The 23,409-nt window shown below is 43.3% G+C and overlaps 1 protein-coding gene across 1 annotated transcript in view; it reads left to right on the forward strand.

The window, feature by feature from the left end:
• Positions 1–23,409, forward strand: part of ADGRA3 (adhesion G protein-coupled receptor A3) — a 123,072-nt gene that overhangs the window by 14,390 nt on the left and 85,273 nt on the right. Inside the window, exon 2 of the mRNA XM_041753108.1 lies at positions 20,215–20,286. Within this exon, the coding sequence (XP_041609042.1) occupies positions 20,215–20,286 (72 nt within the window). The remainder of the gene's footprint in view (positions 1–20,214; positions 20,287–23,409) is intronic.

Consider the following 23,409-nt stretch of genomic DNA (forward strand, 5'->3'; position numbering starts at 1 on the left):
TCTTTTGCACCCCCTCCTTATTTTGCCTTAAGTTGAAATTACATAGTGTTTGAATTGTGCATATTTGAATTTTTTTTTAGTAGTTCGTAATTTCAAGGGGGGCAGGTCTGCAGAATTATCTATTCTACACAAAGAAAACTAAATTATCCAGACCCTAAGAATCTTTTTAGAATTTTTGTTTGAACTTTTTAGATGACAGTGCCCTGAGCATAAAGGAAATCTTTTGGCAAAATTGCAAGCTCTCCATGAAAAAGCCCCCTTTCCTCCCTATTTGAGAATGGTATTTGCAGGCCAAGATGTCTCCACAGGAGAGGCATAAGCATGCCCCCTCCTGAGGCTGGGGAGCCTTAGGGGATCCCTGGGGTTATCAGAGCCCCCCTAGCCTCCGCTTCCCCCTCCTGCATCTATAGGGAGTAACGCACAGTATGTGGTTGTGAATTATATTCATTCCCTTTGTGAAGATATTTCTGAATTAGGATATATAGTTCCAAATATGTGACCTGGCCTCCTCTGAGATGCCTGTTCCATGGAGGGCAGAAACTGTTTTGCTCCTTCTTGCAACTGTAGCACCTGGAATAGTGACACGTATTTCACAGGCACTTCTGTGATGGCCTCAGAGTGGGAGCTGGACAGAAAGCAGGTTGTAGATTGTGTTGGGGATGACACTTTGGTCTAAACCCTCCTTCAATTTAATCGAAGGAAGCTTAGAGCGGCCTTAGAGGTGTAAGTGTAGTACAGATTCTTTAATGCAACCGTTAAACTTTTCTTTCTTCAAGTCTGCTTGAATCTAAGTCTAATTAAATTGATTCATTTCCCATCAAGATAAGACTTAAAAGCATCCTTTGTTTTATTGTGCAATGTTCCTCAGCTCTTTTCTCAGGAAGAGGCAAAGAGAAATTGAGGAGTGCTGTATTCGTCTCCAGGACCATGTTTAAGACAAATGTGCTTTCTATTAGATTAATCTTTTTTTTTTTTTTTAACCTGCCTTTTGTTTGTGTTTTAAGCAAGACCAAGCATAAACTCTCCCTTAATGGCCAAGACTCGACTAGAATCCTCAAGTCGTGACAATACCATGGGACTTGCAGCCCACCTTGCCCATGCTAGGCCCACTCTTCATTCCTTGCGACTGGGTCCCGCCTCTTGTTTGATCACAGCAGGGCAGCCGTCGTGCTGGTTGGAGCTATTTATAGTCCTCACTCTCTCACCAGATTGTGAACTCTGGATGGTGATATTTATCTCTCTATTTCCAGTGTCTAGCACATAAGCACTCAGTAAATCTTCGTATAAAGAAGTCTCATTTTCCCCACCATTTTTTCTCCCCAGTAGGACTGGGGGAAGAATCCTGGCATCATGCTTAACGAGGGGTGAATTTATCATGGGTGAGTTTGGGGTTCAGCAAAGCAGAGTACCCAAGCTCCAAGGTCAGGGCGTCACCTCCCCCTCTTCATTGGAGAATGAGAAGTGTCTTAGCCACGTTAGAGTTGGCTGGCTGCCTCCCTCCCGCCTTTCCTTGATCCCATCCCCTCCTACCTCTTGAGACACCAGCACTGGTTTTTCTTGTGTTTTTGAGTTTCCTCCCTGGTTTGTGATGTTTCTCCTGGGCATACACAGCCATGCCCTTTTCTCTTCTCTGCAAAATATCCCCGAGTCGCACCGTGTTGGAGGGGTCACTCTTCCTTCATGATAAAGCTTCTTGAAAAATGGCTTGAATCCATTGTCTTCTACTTTTTATTTCAGTTGCAGCCCGTTGCCCGGCTCCCCTGGGGTGTCCCGCCTGCAGTCTGCTCCGTGGCTCGTCCCCCGGCCCTTCTGTCTGATGGCCACCACCCAACGATTGAATCTCGGCTGTTCGGGGTTTGGGCCCAGAAGCTCGGGTAGGGGAATGGCTGGCTTGGCTGCGGGGACATGGCCCGGAGAGCCGTCGCCCCAACTAACGCTTCCCGGGGCCCTGGGAGGGGGTGTGTCCGGGCCGAACCTGTGACCCATCCCGTCCACTTGAGATTACTGCCTGTTTAAAGAACCCGAGAGAGCTGTTCTGCGACTGGATTTTTCAGGGCTCCTTGCTAAAAGAAAGAAAAAAAAAAGAGCTCTGTCTCAGGGGTAAAGTTGAAAAACTTGTCCATTAGCTCAGCTTAGAAGTTGCCAACCACAGATTGGGACCATGAGTGTAAAACCTTTGTCAGACTTTCCCTTGTTTCAGCTTTGTAATGTTCTTAGGTACTTGCATTAGTGTTACCGTCTTTTCCCATTTGAGTGATCATTATTATTATTATTTTTTTAAGATTTTATTTATTTACTCAAGAGAGATGCAGAGGCAGAGGAAGAAGCAGGCTATCTGCTGAGCAGGACGCCCGACTCGGGACTCGATCTCAGAGCCCTGGGATGATGACCTGAGCCAAAGGCAGACACTTAGCCACCCAGGCGCCCCCCACTTGAGTGATTATAAAACCTCTTAAATTGCGGGTGTCCTGTTGACGCTGTGTGAGCAAAGGTGAGGGGGGTTATGGAGGCACTCTGTGTGGCCTCAGCACGTTAAGTGGTAGTAGGTGGCGACAGCTGTCGAATGCAAAGTGTAGGGACCTGCAGCCAGTGAATAGGAGGCTCCCCTTGTGCCTGGAAGATATTTCTGGAAGGTGAGCATCATATTGCTCAAGCGGGTTGTCTCTTGCTCCTTTATATTTCTTTGTTCTGCTGGTCTATGAAACAATGCATGTTTTATTCTGACCCTGAGTGGTTTTATTTTTAGTTTTATTTTTTATTTTTTAAAAATTTTATTTATTCATGAGAGACAGAGAGAGAGAGAGAGAGAGAGGGAGAAGCAGGCTCCATGCAGGGAGCCCAACGTGGATCTCAATCCCGGGACTCCAGGATCACGCCCTGGGCCGAATGCAGGCACTAATCCGCTGAGCCACCTGGGCTGCCTGTTTTTAGTTTGTTTTAGTATAGGTTGGGTTATTTTTTAGGGATGTCTTTCCGTTGGGATGTTGTGGGGTAATAAAATCAACGCAGAGATTCTGGGTGACCTCGTTCTCTTTCAAGAGCATGGGGAAACCCTGCTCAGCCTTCGATGGACACAGTTTGATAGACCCGCCGTTTCCAGTTTTGATATGACTTACAGGATTCATGATCGAGTTCCATGGTTACAGACTGTTTCTCTCGGTGGTTTAACTTTCTCCCTAAACGGGTTTGGTAATTACGTGGAAATACAACGACTGGAGGACCTCAAGCTGTCTATACGGCTCTTTGGCTTTCAGAAGTGACTTTATGTATAAGAACCTTTACCTGATTGAAAAGTCGTAATGGCAGCCAACATTCGGATATCTCTCACGTGCCAGGACCTCTGCCAAATGCCTCGCCTACTGCATCTCAGTCATTGAAACCGCTTCATGGACATGGTGTTGTCCCCATCTGGCAGGTGGGCCAACTGAAGCACGGACAGGCACATTGGCCCTCTCGAGTTACACGTTTTGCAGGCTTCTGCCCCAGGACTGTGACCTCTAGGCCTGTCATTCTCAGCATTATGTCCCTAAAGGACGTAACCGACAATTTAGGTGCTCACTTTGGTGGTGGGGGTGGGGTGACGTCTTTGTGGGACAGAAAGTTATGGGACCTGTTCGCTTTGAACCATTTCTTTAGAGGCAGCTGGCTGATGGGATAACAGGGTAATGAGAATCCTCACCTGGTGCGCCTCATGCCCAAGGAGCTGTCGAAGGAAAGGATTTTAACATCCCATTTTACTGTCGTCGAGTGGTTTGGGAGTGCCTGGGCGGTCACGCTGAGGCCTGCAGCGTAGTATTACTGATGATGAAATGATCGGTCCTTTTCTTGTGTGCGTTCTCGAGGTTGGAAATTTTACCCTGGAATAATAATTGACCCTATCTCAAGCTTAACTGTCCTGTTAAGATGAAAGAAATACTAGCAGCATAGGGAAGCAGTTGCCTTTTGGGTAGGTTTCCATTTTTTAGGGAAGGTTCACACCTCCATGTCACAGTTGTGCTGGATAAGCAGGGAACTGGCATTTTTATGATTTGATAGAGACCAGCAGGAAGGAGGAAATAACAATGAGACTGAATGGATATGGGGGCCTCGAGTTAGCTTCGTTACCAAGAAGAATTGTGACCCTTAGATCAATCATAATTTTCCAGGCCCTCCCCTTCCTCGAGAGTAAAATGGGGGTTTTGCAGGAGATGATCTTTAAGGGACTCTTGAACCTCTAACGTTCTAGGATCTTTATATATCCCACCGAAGCAAACCAAACCCAGTAGGATCACAGAGGCATATTTAAAAATGCACAGACATTACACACACATTTCCTGAAGCTGAAATTGTTTTATTAGAATTGATCCTCTGCACCGTACTGGCAAGTGCAGGGGCAGTTTTCTGGGTGGCGGGGCTGTGGCGTTGGGTCTGTTCAGTCCTTAGCGCCTGGCCTGTGCGATTCCTGAGTCTGTGTGCCTTTTTTCCACCACTTTCGGGCTAATTGCCCCTCACTTACAGGCTGAGACCTGTCCTCAGTCCCTAGGGCTACTCCCAGCACTGGGACCTTGTGCTCCCTTTCTGTTAATTGGATTTCTATTTTATCTCTTGAGGTCCCATCTTTAAGATCTTGGTAGGCTTTTTTAGCATCTGAACTCTATCGTCTCTTTGTATAACCCTATTCTTTGCTACAGAAATACAGATTTTTTTAACCCCCCAGCTCAATGAGTTGGCCAGCTTGTGTGAATCTCTGAGTCTCAGAGGAATTTACAGGGTGCCCATACCATTTGGACACATAGATTTTCTTTTTTCTCTTTAGTATAGGGAAGATGCCCTTCATAACTTTATATGCACAGACCCGTGTTTTTTCCTTTTATCTCCAGACTTAATGGGGATCTTGCAGACGGTGTGTCACACAATTATTTTTCCTGCTGGCGTGGCCCCCTCCCACCCCCGTTTAGGGCTTTGCTGGTCTGACCACATATTTACGACGGATCTTTCGATGCCAGTGTGCTGCCTCGTGCTATTTCACACATTTCCCTGCTCGCCCTTCCCTGACTGCTCCCTAGGAGGCTGGTCAGGCCCTGGTCACGATCCCTCCACCAGTGAATGATAAAAGCACCTTTGGGGGTTCTCAGTTGCCTATGAGAGACTTCTGCCCTAGAACCAGGGTGGCAAGTAGATTTCTGGAACGTCTGCCCCGGAGAGTTGGGAGTAGCGTTGCAGTAGTGTTGTGTGAGCTTATCAGGAAAGAGCTAGGACTGACTCACGACCTGCCTTGGGCACAGGACAGGGAGGTGATGATGGCACACGTGCCATTGTTTGCCGTTCGCCCTGGAAGCCTGTTAATGACTATATTAGTCGTTTCTTTGGTTTTATAGTCTTGGGATCATATGGCTTTTTGTGCATCAGTGTTCTTGACTGTTTGGGAGTTTCAACAGCTACTTTAAAAGAGTGGCTTAGCCACCTAAATTTACAAACGGTCTTGAGAGATTTCTTACCAGGAGAATTATTTAGATTCTATGCTTAGTGGTAAGCTCTATCCTTGTCAAAAATATTGATTCCACTCCTCAGAGTATTTCTAAAATGTGCTTGCCAAATATCTTCTAGTGGAGTGGCTCTTAGCATTTGGACTGGCAGCCTAAGGATTTGGGGAGATTGGGTGGGAAGACAGTGGTGGTTACCATATATTAAGAGCTCCTACAAATTAGTTTAAAAAAAAAAAAAAGCCATGATCTATCAGAAATATGGCCAGTAATGGTAGGTAATGTCTGCTGAGCGTGCCACATCCTGCCTTGTGCTTGAAGAGTTGTACTGGTTAATTCATACACTTCCCTAATGAGATCATTCTAATCGCGATCTGTCTTTTGTGTCTGAGGACGTGGGGCAGAGAAGCCTACTCATGTCCCTGAGGTCACCAGCCAGTGAGCCACGGTACCAGGATTTGGGCGCAGACAGCCTGACTCTAGAGCCCAGACTCGTAGCCAGCGTGTTGCGGTGGACCAAGGACACTCCCAGCGAGGCAACCCAGATTCATAGCTGCAATTTAAAATGCAAATTAAAATTTCCACCCTATGACCCAACAATTGCCCTGCTGGGGATTTACCCCAAAGATACAGATGCAGTGAAATAGCAGGACACCTGCATCCCAATGTTCACAGCAGCCGTGTCCACAATAGCTAGACTGTGGGAGGAGCCTCAGTGTCCATCCACAGATGATGGATAGAGAAGCTGTGGTCTGTGTATGCAGTGGGATATTCCTCAACCATTAGAAACGACAAATACCCACCCACCATTTGCTTCAACGTGGATGGACCTGGAGGGTATGATGCTGCGTGAAGTAAGTCAGTCGGAGAAGGACAAACATTATATGGTCTCGTTTATTTGGGGAATATAAATAATAGTGAAAGGGAATAAAGGGGAAAGGAGAGAAAATGAGTGGGAAATATCAGAAAGGGAGACAGAACATGAGAGACGCCTAACTCTGGGAAGCAAACAAGGGGTAGTGGAAGGGGAGGAAGGCGGGGGGACAGGGTGACTGGGTGATGGGCACTGAGGGGGGCACTTGACGGGATGAGCACTGGGTGTTATGCTATATGTTGGCCAATCGAACTCCAATAAAAAAAATAAAATAAAAAAATAAAAGTTCGAGGTGCCACTTTCCACCCCTCAGGCTGCTAAGACGCGGCCTAGTGGACAGGTGTCCCTGAAGCCTGCGGCCCGAGCAGGGCCCCGCTCCGCCCGAATGGCCTGAGCAAGTGCGTGCCGCACCGCAGGTGCTCACGGCGAGCACTCAGCTTGCGCTGCAGGTTATGCAGCAACAGAAACAGGCCATCGAGGGACATTTATTCTTTGTTTAAAAGGAGTTCCCCCTTCTTTTTTTTTTTTTTTTTTAAAGGAGTTCCCCCTTCTTGCCCGTTCTTTGAATTTCTACTTGCCTTTTTTTTTTTTTTTTTTTTTTAAACAAAGCTCAGAAACCTTTCCCTTAACCATTCTGCATTTCAGCAACATTTAAACTCTGTGTCGGGCACCTGCGTGGCTCAGTGGGTGCAGCATCTGACTCCTGGTGTCGCAAGCCGTGATCTCATGGGTCATGAGATTGAGCCTTGCACCGCGCTCCATGGTCAGCAGGGAGTCTGCTTGAGATTTCCTCCTTCTCCCCCCTCCCCATCTCCGGCCTGTGCGTGTGTGTGCTCTCTCAAATACGCTTAAAAAAAGAAAAAAAAAAAAAACCCTCTCTTTTATTTGGATCCATCATGCATCTGACACTTCAGACCTCAAGGGCTAATACGACGCATGAATCTATCTCTGTGTCCTTGGTGTCATTCCTAGCACACAGTGAGTGCTCAAATATGCTCTCAATTAATACGTAGCAGGTCCATCATGACTTTTAGCTTTAAAAAATCAAAGATTCAAAATTCTGGAAAGACCTCAGCATGGTCCCTGGAGAGCATTCTCTAGTTGATTAAAATGCCAAATAACTTGCTTTTATTGTATCATAAGTATTAAGTGTCCAGTGTTCTTTATGATGTATAGAAACCTTGAAAAATGGGCTCCCCTTTCTCATGGAGCTTGTGTGTTCATAAGATAAGATGAAGCATTCTTTATTAAAGAGTTTTTCATTTTTAGGGATTTCAGACATATATCTAGTATGGTGTAAAAAACCATTTAGTTTTTCTTAACCAAATGCTATTTAAATACACGTAGACTTACTGTTTAATGCCAGAGCAGAAAAATAGATTCTTTCCTTTTTGTTTATGAAACCACTGAATAAAGACTCTGAGATAATTATAAGAAAGAATAGGCCTTAAAAAAACGTCAGGTCTTTGATTAAAAATGCATGGAAACTTGAAAGATTATTTAATGAACCATTTGAATAGTTAAGCATGACCATATGCCCAGGTTGACACCTGTTGTCTTAGTGTAATTATTAATGGCACCTTGTGTTATTCTCAAGTGTCTGTTTGATGATAAATTATATTGTGACCCTGCAATAGTATGCTAGCAGTTGATGTTTTTGACTTGCCGTCTCATTTTAATAATAATTCACGTCACAGAGATTAAAGTTGGAAGTACTATTGCATACAGCTTCAGGAAGGCAGACGAGTTTACTGAACTTCTTCCCTAATTTGCCAAGTCTGTGGAAAAGATATTAAAACCAAATGATAAAAACACTTGCAAGTTTTCATGTCTGTTTGGAAACTTAGAGGGTTTTTATTCTTTATCATTCCAATTCAAACATTTTATTAGAATATTCCTGGGTCTAGGGAGGCCCGGACAGCTTAGCGGTTTAGGGCTGCCTTCAGCCCAGGGCGTGATCCTGGAGACCCGGGATCGAGTCCCACGTCGGGCTCCCTGCATGGAGCCTGCTTCTCCCTCTGCCTGTGTCTCTGCCTCTCTCTCTCTGTGTCTCTCGTGAATAAATAAATAGAATCTTTAAAAAAAAAAAAAAAAGTCTGTTTAAAAAAAAAATATTCCTGGGTGTATGTGGTTTTTGTCTGTTTGTTTTTGTTTTTAAATTAGTTTGCCTGGCATATAGTTTTGTAAGTCTTCAAACAGGAGACCTGCCTCTTTTTTTTTTTTTTTTTGTTTATATACATGTTTCTTAGACATTAATTTTTTTTTATTGTGGTAAAATACCCATAACATTTCACCATTCGTAGGTGTATAATTCAGTAGCGTTAAAGGCCTTTGGAGTGTTGTGTATAAACACCCTCACTACCTGTGCCTACAGCATTTTCGTCGTCTCCAACGTAAATCCTGTACCCACTACATAATAACTCCCTAAACCCTCTTCGTCTGCACCCTGGTGACCTCACTTCTATTTTCTGCAGAGACATTTCCTTTTATTTAATTGTAGCCATTTTTCTAGCAGTTATCTTTTTTTTTTTTTATCTTTTTAAGTAATCTTTCCACCCAATATGGGACTTGAACTCAGAACCCTGAGATCCAGTCCCGTGCTTCACCAGCTGAGCCAGCCAAGCACCCCACTACCTATTCCTTTTCCTTCCTACCTGCCCCCCCCCCCCGCCGCCCCTGGGCTCCTGTTATTTGCGTATACTCCAGATTTTATGATTTGCCTCCCAGCGGTGTCTGTCTTGGCTTCTATCTACTGAATTTGAAAAGTCAGGCCCTATGATCTCACTCATATGTAGAATTTAAGAAACTAAATGAGCAAAGGGGAAAAAAGACAAACCAAAAAACAGACACTTGACTACAGAGAACAAATTGATGGTCACCAGAGGGGAGATGGCTGGGGTGGAGGGGGCATGGGAGCAGGTGATGAGGATTAAGGAGTGCAGTTGTGATGAAAAAATAAGACATTCAAAATCATTATTCATTAGGAAAATGAAATTAAAGCCATAGTTAGAAACCACTGCACCCTGGAATGGCTTTAAATCAAACAAATTCTGACAATCCCAAGTGCTGGGGAGGATGTGCAGCAACCTTCATTCAGTGCCCGTGGCAGTGCAGGATGGTTTAGTTCCTCTGGGAAGATGGTTTGGTGGTTTCTTACACAGTTAAACATGCAGGGACATCTCGGTGGTGCAGTCAGTGAAGCATGTGACTCTTGGTTTTGGGTCAGGTTGTGATATCGAGGTCCGGGTCTGGCTTTGTGCTCAGCATGGATCCTGCTTGCGATTCTCTCTCTTTCCCTCTGCTTCCTCCCACTCATGTGTGCTCTCTCTCTCTCTCTCTCCCCCCCTTAAAATAAATAAATCTTTTTTTTTTAAAGTTAAACTTGCCCCTAACTATATGAGCCCGCAATCAGAATTCTAGAAAGTTACTAAAAGAAAGACATATGTTCACACAAAAACCTTTCTTTGGATATTTATAGGAGCTTTGTTCATATCACCAAAATCTGGAAGCAGCCCAAGTGTCCTTGGGCTGGGGAGTGATAAGGTGTGGTCCGCCTCTACCGGGGAATACTACTCAGCAAGAAAAAGGAGCAAAGTGCTGACACGTGCAACACAGATGAATCTCAGATACATTAAACCAGAGGGCTAGGATGATGAGTTACCACCTATCACGCTGCAGGGGTTAGAACTGATCTTTCTTGTAGCTTTCCTGGTTTCTCTTACCCACCACACATACCACGTAGCATTGTGCTACGAAGGCTTTGTTGCCTTTTATTCAGTTAGGTGTTCACGTCTTCCAAGCTCCAAAAACGAGCAAGACCTTTAAACGGAAAGCTTATAAAAGGATGCATGTGAATGGTCGATAAGCACATCACCAGAAGCTCGACATTCTTTATACTGACAAAATTACAAACGAGATGCTGCTTCAGACCTCCTAGAAAGGCCAAAGTCGAACAGACCCTCAGATTTCGGAGACAACTGGAGTTATCACACACTGCTTGGTGGGACTGTAAGAGGACGCAACCACTTGGAGTTTAACACCTTATACACAGAGTCCCAGGACGCAGGAATTCCAATCCTATGTATTTATTCAAGAGAAGAAAACGCAGGTTTGCAAAAAGACACACATAGTCTTGCCATAGTCAGAAACTGGAAACCCACATATTGATCAATAGGGGGTTAGCACACAAACGGACGTGTATCCATGTAATAGAATACTACTCGGAAATACAAAGAAACACTGAAGACAAAGCTCTGACTGAGGTTGAAGACTTGACCGTGCAGCTAACAACCCCTCTGCGCCGGATTGTCCCGATGCTGACGTTCCCTCCCATCTTCCCCCAACTCCCCAAACCTCCCAAGTTCCTGGTATCCTGGAGAATAAGGACGTCCCATGAACTGGGAGGGGAGATCTCAGCTACAGCAAAACGTAAACCCTCGTCTTCAGCCGAGCTCTGATTTGTGAGGGATTGTTCAGGCCTAACGACGGACCAAACTAAATTAGTTAAAGACTTCCAGATTCTTCTCGGAGCTTATGATCCTGGATTTCCTGATTTTTACCAGTTCATTCACCTGGGGTAAGGGGTCCAGGGGGTGCCCAAAGGTGGCTCCATTGCAGAAGATTGGAAACGCCCCTCTACAGGTCTTGGAGGATCCCACCCAACATGCCTCAAAAGAACAACAACAATTAAAAAAAAAGAGAAGTCGGCCAGTCACTCCTTGAAGCTATACTCAGGGTTTTTCCTGTGGGAATCGACTGGGCCATGATACAGTCCTGTAAGGAAAAAAGGGATGTATCAGTTGCAGACTGGTTTCAGGGACCACGAGGCTGATAGTACCTTGTCTGCTGGTTCTGTTAATGGGCTGCTTCTCCCTGAGCTTAATGATTAATTAAAGAAACATAAATCAAGATGGGAGATCACTCCCCTCTCTGAGCTCCAACATCTCGCGAGCATTTCTAAAGAATTTTAGGACAGATAAAGGGTCATCAAGCAAATAAACTCATGGCCTTACAGTTACAGCAGCCACAGGGGCGTGGGCCAAACTTGGGAGCTACCTTTGAACCTGCCCCTGTTGACAAGGATACTTGTCAAGACTGTAAGCAAAAGAGACATTGAGAGAAGGACTTTGCCCACAAACAACTTGATCATCCAAGAAGAGGCACTCCACCTTCAGATCCTCAAGACAGTAACACTGATGGGGCTGAGGAAATGCCTGTTACGCTGCTCCCAGTAATTCCCAGAAATGAAATGACACTTGACACAAATGAGAAATGTGCCCTGACCTGGCGGATAGGAGAGCTGCTCTTTCTACTTTAAACCCCACCATGGAACACCAAGAACTTCCTCAGGGCAGCCACACTGTTTCGGTGATGGGGTCAAGTTCCAAGACTTCCTGAATCAGAACCCATAACTGTTTCCTTGTCTCCTTCTCTGGAAACCAGGGCCTTGCTCTTAGGAGACGCAGATCTGTAAATCTCCTGGGAAGAGACCTATCTCTCTCCTACATTTGGAGGCCAAATTCATGTTGTCTTTCCCCAGCCCCGCACATCTGTTACCTTCAGTTTGCGGACACGGGGATCTGACATCCTGTAACTCCCCCGCTGAGCTTTGCTGGTGCCTCTGTCACCAGAGCTGAGACCACTGTCGAGCCCTCCCTCCAGTCCCAAGGTCAGGCCGCCCCAGGAGCCATGAGGGGTTTGAGCTGAACACAGCTGTGAAGCGGGCCGTGGCCAGACAAAGGAGACCACGACCACCCCAGAGGACCCAGCAGCCAGAGAGAATGCGGGAACAATCCAGAAGTCTGCTTCTAATGACCGGTGTCGAAAGTTTATAAAGAACGGAAAACCAATGAATCACCAAAGTAGTAATGAGTAGAAGTTGACCGTGCACACACTCAGAGGCTTTGCACACCAGGAGCACTCAGGCCAAAACGTGGGCAGCAGCTCCAGGGTAGCTTGCGGGAGTGTGAAGGCCGGAGCGTTCTCTACTGTGATTGATGATAAAATTGAAGAGTTTTCTTAAATGTAGAGGAACCGGTTGGTGGTTACCTCATACCCGTTTGGGGGAAGCTGAGTTAGTTTTGCTTACGGTTTTCAAATGCATGAGCAAGAAGGGACCCAGGTTGACCTGGAGCTTTTGCTATTCATGACATTTTACCCCTTTATCAGTTGCTTTTTCTTTCTGTGTGTGATAAATGTATTTTAAATCATTTGACAGTATAATGCTCACATCATAACCCACTGATGTTTTTATTAAGGTGATTTTGACTTTTTTTTTTCCGTCTTTAGTCTTGTTACCGTCCTTGGACTATCAGTGAAGATAGCATTTGTGTTTGCACCTTTTACTCAGTGAATTTATAAAGCTCCCCCCCCCCATATAATTTAATCACGTATCACCAGAAGTTTAACTGCTTCCCTTATAAATGAGCCAGCAGCTCATGAGAGCTGTGAGCTGCGCGAGTGATAGTTCTCCATGACACATGAATGAATCCCACCAACCTCTCCTAAATGTTAAATTCTGAGAGATTTAGCATTTCTACTGCCTTTAATTACGCCGACTGCCATATAATATGCAATCGTCTATTACACAACTTTTTATTTCAGTGCTGCATCATAGTGAAACCTTAATGTGTAAACATTAAGCCGTAATTAAGGATCCAGACTTAAAATTCAACCACAGTTTGTGTGTGTGCCAACAGTGACAACTACTGATAAATTCTTAACTTCTTTTCCCAGCAGCTGGAAATTTCTTTTGATACCAATTTTAAGAGGGTCTTAATTTTAGAAGGGTGAAAATGTGGAGAACAGTAGCTTAGGACTCTGCTCTTGCAGTATGAAGAGACGAAACCTAGATGTATTCTGCTAGAATTTTTTATTCCCCCCCCCCCCCCGCCAAAAAAAGAAATTCCAGAAGCCTCAGGAAGAAGAAGTAATGAGAGCAGCACTGAGCTTTATACTCCTCATCAGTACCAATGCACAGGTCCGTTGTAGATGCTGTGTTATTAATTCCGTGAGAGGGGGTCTTTGAATGCAGAACTTTAAACCCATGTTTTTATTTTATTCACTTATTGAACACATACTTTCTGGGCATCTTGCCAGTTGGATCCTCTGGGAAGCACCCGCCAAGTGTTTAGAAGGGGTTAGAAGTCCAAGATTTTTACTGATGGACGTACGTGTGGAAGATGAAGGGAATGAAGCAGAAGTGGGCATGGGGACCCTTCAGCCTGGGATGCAGGTGCGGGCTCGGTGAAGGGAGAGGGGAGGAAGGACAGCTGGATAGGACAGTGGTATGGAAGCTGGGCCAGCCCCGGTGCAGAGATTGCCCCCCAGGGAGTCTGTGCTGGGCCGGAGTGGGGAACCCCATCCTCTGTCCGGCTGTGCCTGCAGCGTGGATGGACTCTGCTTGGAAACTGAGGCAGATCCTCTAGATGGCTGCAGTGGGATGCTGGCTCTCCTGAAGGAAGATCTGAGGAGCCCACGTCCACAGCCACAAGAGTCTCCTGTTCCATACCGGGCGTCATTGGAGTCTTAACGCTGCCACTTGGTTTGAACCTGAACTGGGGCAAGGCCCTGGACTCGCAAATCTGAGTGTTAGAGAAAAGAATAACTGATGTCGTAGAGGGTCATTAGGAAAGAGCGACTGCTGCGGTCTTCTTCCTGGGGGGTGCAGAGATGGTCAGGTTCCAGAAGATCCCGGCGCAGGTTTCAGCCAGTGGTGGGAGACGCGGCCGAAACCCACACGTAGCTGCACGGTGGTTGCACAGAATGAAAACTCCTCGTCCGAGCACAGGCAGCAGGGCTGAGGGCCCAACATCTTCTGACCGCGCTGGAGCTAAAGCCTACCACACGGGATTCTCCCGGCAGAACTGAATGAACAAATGCCTCGAGTTTGGGGGACGCGTTGGTGACCAAAGTGGTGATATTTAGGGCAAGGTGTGTGTGTCACCTGTAGGGAGCTGAAGTAAATGTGATTTTAATATCACATGGCTCAGACGGACGAGGAGTTTTGCAGTCTAGGAGATATTATTCGTACTTGCTAGGAAGAATTAATTTAGGAAAGAGCACTTGATTTTCATTTGCCGGAAGCCAAGGAATAAACTGGGACAGCATGCTAAATAAAGCAAGGGTTGACAGACTTTTTCCTTTTCTGTAAAGGGCCAGATAGTAAATATTTTAGGCTTTCCTGGCCACGACAGTCTCTGTTGACACTACTCAACTCCGCCATCATAGCACGAAAGCTGCCACAGACAATATGTGAACAAATGGGCATGGTCGTGTTCCAATAAAATTTTAAAGACATTGAAATTTATATTTCATATAATTTTCATGTATCATAAAATGCCATTCTTTGGATTTTCTTTCAACCATTAAAAATATAAAACCATTCTTAGAGCCCACAGGCTGTCCAAACAGGTGGCGGGTTGGATTTGGCCACCCCCTGGACCAGAACTTCGACGAACGTGGGAGTAACCAGTTTTTATTAGTGGGATAAATGAAGCAAAGCACTAAAATTCACTTTTGAGGAGTTAGTATTTCTGATTTTAGCTTATCACAGGTGGTCCTAAATTTTTAGAACGTGTGCCTACTGGGGTTAGTGACTCAAAAGCTTAGCCTCATCATATTGTCTATTTTTCTTATATTTGTTAAAGATGTAGCACTAACAAGTATTCTACGTAATTAATCATTTAATACAGCATCGGTATGTGTTACTACAGTTTGTATCGCTTGAGCAAATCAGAAATGTCAAGGGATGGAAAATTTTAATATGTAAACGCATACTTTCAGTCCTTAGTATGTCTTTGATCTTTCTGCGTGAATAGCTGAGAGGCATCTGTCTTCCCGTTCTGCAGCCCTTCATCTGCATGGTATCCCATTTTGTGGGTAACTAACCAATCCTGTGTTACCTAATCAACCTGAATATCCTGTCATTAAGTTTTACAAATAATACTGCAGTGAATAATTTTGCTGTATAAATACATAACTGCTCAATTAGATATATAACATGTAATAGATATTGCCCAACTGCAAGGATGTCTTTAGGATAAACTTCCAGAAGGGGAATTAATGGATCAGACATTGTATACGCATTTGTACTTTTGTCTTCCATAATGATTGTATTGATTGATAGCAAAATATGAGTGGTTGTTTCCTTCTGAATATAAATTATGTTAGCACATTTTTCTTGGCACTCCTGAAGTGAATTATGGTATCTTGTTTTAGTTTTAATTTGCATTCTCTCATGATTGTGGTCGTATATCCCTTCATACATTACGATCCATTCGTATTTACTTTTACTGTCCTTTTATGGCCTTTGCTAGTTTTTCTATTGGGGATTTTTTTTTAAATTTTATTTATTTATTTGAGAGAGAGAAAGAGTATGAGCAGGGGGAGGGGTACGGGGAAAGGGAGAAGCAGACTCCCTACTGAGCAAGGAGCCTGATGTGGGACTCGATCCCAGGACCATGACCTGAGCCGAAGGCAGAGGCTTAACCAATTGAGCCAACCAGGTGCCCGATTCTTTTTCTTTTAAAGAGCTCTTAATCCATTTGGGAAATGAAGCCTTTGTTTTTGGTAGTAGTCGAAAGTATTTGCTGTTTATCTTTTAACGTTGCTTATGATTTTTAAAATACCAAACTTTTAAAAATACAGTCCTGGTTACTCCTTTTCTCAGTTGTAGAAAATCTTTAGTTATTGTGGCTTCTAAATCTGTCTGCCTTTCATTTTCTATTTTGTCTCTATGAGACGGCCCTTGTTTTAAATATGACATCCTCTTCTTAGTCTTCTCCCTTTCTTTTCCAAGGATACTTGTCGTTGGATTTAGGGCCCCCACTAATTGGGGATGATCTCATCCCACACCTTTCAACTTAATCACATTTGCAGACATCCTTTTCTTGTTAAGGTCATAGTCTTAGGTCCCGGGTGGGCATATCTTTTGGAGGACCACTGTTCAAACCACGACAAGAGCCCTATTTGATTGTTTTCTGATTTTCTCCTCTCCAAGGGTTGCCTTCGAGAATTATGTTCCTAACGTTTGATCTGAATATTTAAAGCTCTTGAAGTATATTTTCAATTCCTCTCGAAAGGAAAATTATTCTATGCCTTCTGCTATACAGGGTGTGGGTGCTATGAATAGCATTCCATTCTGGGACTTGCAAAAGCAAGCGGCTGAGAACTTGTAATACTTAATTTTTTTTTTCCTACTCCATAAACTTCTGATTTTTTTTAAAGGCATGTCTACATTAAGCCTTCCTCCTTTTTTCATGTTTCAGCATAAATGATATATTGAACTAACCTGACACTGTGTTGAATGTAACAACGGGTATCAAAGTCTTCTTACAGTGTTTAAATTCAAGAGGCGTGAACTCAGAATAGGGTTCCTAAGCATTGTCTATACATCAGGTGGCGTTATAACATCGTTAGTATAGAACAGAAATGGGTATACATAAGCTTTATAACTTTGGTCAAGTTTTATACTTTTCATTTAGTTACCTCCTGGAAAGTTTGAAATTTCAAAGATGTCAGCAAAAATATTGATTAGAATGGGTTTTTGGTTTATAATGATACATGATATTATGCATTCGCTAGCTCCACAGGCCCCAGTCTCAAAAATGAGCATAAAAACTGTCTGCAGACAAGATTTATTCATTCCTATCCTGTTTTCTTGCACAAAATCCTTAAACACAACCAAGTAATGGATAGACTGAATATATTAACATGAGGTTGTAAACTGTATTTTTAAGGTTACAGTTATAACTTTTTAAGTGTGATGAAATGTCTTCCTTTTTACTCTTCTCAATAAAATCTATCATTTATTGTACTAAAGCCTTTATGACTGAGCAAATGACAGTCCTTTTGCTGCAGCAATACTGAGTGTAATTCAGCCGGCATCCTGACAGTTTTTCATAAGCTACTTCCATATTTGGGGATCATTCTTCACTCAGACACAGGGTACTCATGTCGCTGAGCCCGTTACCTGCTAGATTGTGTGGTTTTTCCTTTGTTTCTTTAGTTTTTGGTTTATCGGTGATAGATTCTCCGTAAAGTTGCCGTAAAGTTTAGTTTTGTTCATGAAAACACGAAAGCAGAAAATTAAAAGAAGCTAGAAGGGATCTGGATGGTCATTCTGCTCGGATTTTTTTTTTTTTTTCCCCTATCTTCAAAGTGATGAAATTGAATCTTGCTAGAGAAGTGGCCCAAATCATTTATTGCTGGGTCTCCGTTAAAACCCTGGGCTCTGGATCTCAACACCATTGTTCCTTCTTCGATTTTAGTGCCTACTTATACTGCCTGTGAAGTCGCAAACTGTTGGTACATAATAAACATTTCTTGAATATAAATAAGTGTGAGTCTTTAATCTCAAAGCTTGAAGTATTCCTTCAGTGTTTATTTCTAAGATACAATTATATGCAAAATTAACTCAGTTTTAACTCTACCTCGTTATGAAGATTCTGGTGTTTATCATCAGCTGGAAAAATACTTAAATAATAAGAGTTGTCTGCTAGATACTCCGAAAGATACTATAAGATTATAGAGAATAAGAAACGAATAGAAGCCTCATCACAAGGATACTGATCCATTAGGGTGTGTTTTTTCCCCTGTCCTTTTGTGTGTGTGTGTGTGTGTGTGTGTGTGTGTGTGTTTGATCTCTGCATAGATTCTTTTCAATTAGTGATATCAGGGGATCCCTGGGTGGCACAGCGGTTGGCGCGATCCTGGAGACCCGGGATCGAATCCCACGTTGGGCTCCCGGTGCATGGAGCCTGCTTCTCCCTCTGCCTGTGTCTGCCTTGTCTATGCCTCTCTCTCTCTCTCTGTATGACTATCATAAATAAATAATAAAAAAAATTAAATTAGTGATATCAGTTTTGTTGTTTGCTTTCAGAACTGAGTGTAGGAATTTTCCTTTGAAAGAATCCTTTCTTAACGGATGCATGAAGGTTTGTTTGGATGTACCATCATTTCACTCTTCGTCTTCTATAATGCTGAAATAAGCCACTGGATACACCTCTTGTCAGATCCGGTGACTTGTCGGAGTGATGCTTTGGACAGCAAGGTGGGAGGCTCTTGACTCCACACCTCCAGGGCTACTGGGGAAAGCCTAGTTCAGTGACCTTGGTGGCTGTGAACGAGACTTGAGTTTGCTTTTTGCCCAAGCCGACCACCTTACTTGTAAAAACCTTTGTAACTTTGATCAGAGAAAATGATATTGTGTTTTAATTGTACTGCTTTTTTTTTTTTTTTTTTTTGGTCCTAGTGGTTGACACCATGTCCTTCCTTCAGCAACAGCTTTGGGGAGAGACAGAAAGTTACGCAGCGATATGCTTGGATTGCAAGAAACATTAAAATGAGGCAGGATGTGTGTCTTAGAACCAAGGAAACAGAGTCTGTAATTTAATGAATACTCACTGAGAACGTCATGCATTTTGTAATTTCTTTCTGGTGTTTATGAGGTAGATACGATTCTTCCTGTTTTATGAATGAGGGAATTCTTACAGAGAGGTGGAGTGACTTGCCCAAGTTCAATGCAGCATGCAAGCCATCGAGCTGAGCTTGAGACACAGGCATCCTTGACTTGAGAAGCTGCTAATAATCATCCCACAGAACAGGCTCTGAAATGTAGATCTGCGTGAACAGGGATTTTTTTTTTTTTTTAATTTCACTTATATCAAAAGAAAATCAGATGTTGAATAGCTATTTCTGTTTTAGGACAAATACTTAGAGGTCTTCTTTTACAATAATGAAAGTAGATAAAATGAGTACTTGGACTCTTAGGACCCAGAGGCATTCTGTTCTTTGTACATACATGGAGTTTCTGTGTTGCGCTGCCTGGGAGAGAGCGGGCACCATGGACTTTGTACCCAGTGAGAAGGGTGCCCCCAAAGTACAGCACGGTGTGTGATGGAGAACCTGCTGCCCGTGAGGCCAGTGGTGTGGCTCTGGACCTATGTTGACATATGTTCAACGTCAGGTTTGGAGCAGAGATTTTTCTGGATCTGTGATCTGGTTCTGGCATTTGCTGGTGTAACCTTGGGGCCATTAACCTAATTCCTCTCTGCCTTGTTTTTTTTTTTTTTTTTTTCATTTTCTTATCTCCTTGCCCTCACTCCTCCAAATCAGGCAGCTTTAGCACTTTCCACTTTCTTTATGGGAAATCTTTATGGGTCCTTTAGCCGCAAAAGGCACATAGCTCCAATGCCTAGAGAGGAAGCAAGAAGCAAGATTATGTACACGTACTGTCTTCTTGGGCAAGTCCTAACACAGGGGGGCTTGACTGTGACTTCTTTCGATAAATTCTCGTTGTCAGGTCGCATCTTAAAGAACGTTGTCCTGATACATGAGATAGATACTGTGATGTGAGGGTGTGCAAAAGCTTACTTTCTCACAGACAGTAGATTTGTATACTGTTAAATTCCAGATAATATTCAGCATTCATATATCTAGAGGATGCTTTGTTTCTTTGTAAGATCAGTATTTTCTAGAGCATGTTACATTCTTCCATTAAATTTCTAGTTTTTAAAATAAGTGTTCAACTTACATAAGTTGATTAATTATATAAATGTACGTGGCGTTCTTTTCATATTGAGCTTGAGAGCTATTTTCTGTTCGCTTCTCTCCTTTTTTACTTTAAAGTTTGTAGTCATATGTGATAGGAACGATTTAAGAGGTGACAGGATGAGTGAGTGAGCTATTTTAGGTGGTTTCTCAAAGAAGGAGAAAGAAGCTCCTGTTTTTGTCAGGCATCTCAAAAACTATTTGGCTAATAAATGACTTCTTAGGATTCCTCATAGGTTTAAAAATAAGGAGCTAAACTATTTTGATACTGGTGGTGTACATATATTATTCTGCAACTTACTTTATTTTTCCCCCTGTCATTTTTAGGATTCTGAGTAACAACAAAATATCCGAGCTGAAGAATGGCTCATTTTCTGGGTTAAGTCTCCTTGAAAGACTGTGAGTATTTTTTTATTATATCTTATTGTTATTTTACTTACTGATTTTTTTTCATTTATTATGAGCTTTATTTGAAAGAGAATACTTACTGTATTTTTATTGTAAGTCTGTTACTAAACTCCCGACTTTTCAGAATAAAAAATCTGAGTTTTTCCCAACATTTTATTATGAAAAACCTCAAGAATTTAATTCCAAGAAACAATTAGCTAATTAGATGTTGGCGGACTTTCTGTAAAGGGCCACATAGTAAATAATTTAGTCTTTGTGGGCCATATGGTCGGTGTCACGATGCCCCTATTCTGCCCTTATAGTGGGAGGGCAGCAATAGACATTAAGTAGTAAATGAGTCAAAGTGGAGGTGACTTTATTTGCAAAGCAGGCTGGGGATCATGGTTTACTGGTCATTGGCTTTTGGAGCATAGATGCTGTTTTGAAGTTTTGTCATGAAGGGTGTGCCTTATAAAACAGTTAAGTGGAATTTAAACACCTCAAGGAGGGAAACTTTTGGATAGACTTTGATATTCTATTCAGATGTCTTTGAATGTGATCATTTTGTCTTGCTTAGAAACTAGGTCTAGTTGTGTTTATGACCAGATATAAGTAGTGCTTATCTTTTTGCTTTGGATTTGACACAGTGGATATTCAATTTGCTTGTATTATGAATGATAAGCCAGGATCACGTTTCAAATTCCCTTATCATCCATACATTTATTAGGATAGCATTTCAGGACATTCTTCCTTTTTCCTTTTTCTTTTTTTTTTTTTGAGGAGGCTCCATGCATGGAGCTTGAACTCACGACCCTGAGATCAAGAGTTGCGTGCTCTGCCGACTGAGCCAGCCAGGTATCCCTACAAAAACATTTTAGATGTTAGGTAATAAAAGGAGCCTCCCCGTTTCTGTTGAATTACAGATTTTTGTTATTTTCTTAGTCTCTTTACTCTGCTGCACTTTCTCTGTGTGTGGTCTTTCCTTGACCATTTTACGTAGTGGCCTTTACAGTCAGACTCCCTAAGATGTCATTGCTTTGATCACTGATGTGTTATTTAAACATATACCTAGAGTTTATATTTATCCTTTTATATATGTCTGTTCTTTTCACTGAGCATATGTCTTAAATCAAGTCTTTGTTTTTGAGGCTCCATGCCCAGCGTGGAGACCAACACGGGGCTTGAACTCACAACCCTGAGATCAAGACCTGAGCTGAGATCAAGAGTCAGACGACCAACTGAGCCACCATGAGCCTCTTAAATCAAAAGTCTTAAAAGTTAGGTTTTCACATATATTCATATATATAAAAACATATATAGAAATAGCACATTTTTACATACATAAAGTAGCAGTACATTCAAGTTTGCATACGTATGCATATGCAAGCATAAATATATACATATGTGTGTGCAGATATGCACATGTAGAATGTTCTTGGTGCAGCAATGTTTAATTCTCAGATTTTCTCACTTCTGTTTTCATTCAACTATTCCTCACATAGGCCATGTGCTTCAGAGGATGCTGGGCATACCTCTGCGCCAAGCCTAACTAGGCTGAGGCGAGTCCTTCACTCCTCTTGCATGGGTACAGGTTGAGGAGCGGGCACCCATCACTTACTGAGTAAGGATTTGCTCAGGACATCTTGGGAAAGGAATTTCCTTACTGTCATCAGAACGGACGATTGTGCGGTCTAGAAGCCGTCCTGCCACTGGCCTGGGCTGGAGCCAACAACTGTAAGAGCCTGGGGTAGGGCCCATCATGGTGAGCAGAGGGCAAGCTGAAAGGACCTTGCCCAAGCATGACTGCCTCTGGACTGTTACTGTTACGTGAGGCTGTGTGTTCCCATTCGGTTTTCGTGTTTCTTGTAAGAAAAGTCATTGTAGGGCAGCCCTGTCTTCAGCCCAGGGCATGATCCTGGAGACCTGGGATCGAGTCCCACATTGGGCTCCCTGTGAGGAGCCTGCTTCTCCCTCTGCCTGTGTCTCTGCCTCTCTCTCTCTCTCTCTCTCTCTCTCTCTCTCTGTCTCTCATGAATAAATAAATAAAATCTTAAAAAAAAAGAGAAAAGAAAAGTCATTGTGGTTGACAGACAGCCTTAGCATGTAGCTCATTGTCAGGCATTGAGTACGTGCTTGGTTAATGACTGAGGGATCGGTGGGATCTTTTCTTTCCAGAGGAAGGATGACAGGGATGACCACGTTACATAAATGGTGTCTGTTGTGTTTATAAACGTGTTTTCTTTTTGGCCACTAGAGTTGCTGTGGTTGTTCATGCACATCATAAAAAGTATGGACAACGGAGCTGAAAGTATGGACAACACATGCTATGCTGTGAATTACTACAGAGTTTTTACCTTTGCTTTTTAATTTCATTTTGGTCTTTGACCAGCTCTCCATCATTTATTGATGATAAATCCCTATACATGAGAAACATACTAGGTTGCCACAAATATATTAGGTGACACTAAGATGCTACTGTGATTGTTTTCAGCTGGGGCTTGTCTATACCTGAATCCCAGGACACTTCATCTCCTTTGTAGGACCACAGATATAGATAGATAGCTAGACACACATACATACATGTATACATATGAGTGTGTGTCCATTATATAAATGGACTAGGACCCCAGTGATGACTTTGGGACCTGGGCCATCTCTGTTGGGAAACATTTTTACTTCAGCAGACCCTAAGCTCAGCATTTCCTACAGACCCTTCAAGGCCCAAACCTCTGTCTCGGCCTCACTGCCTCTGCGAGGGAGGCCATGCGTGCCTGGGTGGGACCTGCCCCCCATGCTGTCTCCGTGGGAGAACGGCACACTTCAGAAAGAAAGAGAAAGAGAGGATATGGTGAGGCTCTTACTGTTCTGGCTTTGAGAAGGAAGGACAGGGGAGCACGAGTTCCAGAGGAAGCGGCCTATTAGTAGGGCCTTTGCCTGTGAGCATGAGCTCAGATAGAGCTCCACGTTCCTGCTGGGACCAGTGGCTGGAACGGCCTGAGAGAGCCCGATTGCTGGGGGTGGCTGGCACCTTGTGGAAACACCCTGGTGTTTGGTTTGTCTTGTGCTCTGGGAATTAGGTAAAACAGAGATCCCACAGCCAGTTGCTTGGGAGTTCATGACCAAACGCTGGTGAAG

The sequence above is a fragment of the Vulpes lagopus genome, chromosome 4 (assembly GCF_018345385.1).
Source record: "Vulpes lagopus strain Blue_001 chromosome 4, ASM1834538v1, whole genome shotgun sequence".
NCBI lineage: Eukaryota > Metazoa > Chordata > Mammalia > Carnivora > Canidae > Vulpes > Vulpes lagopus.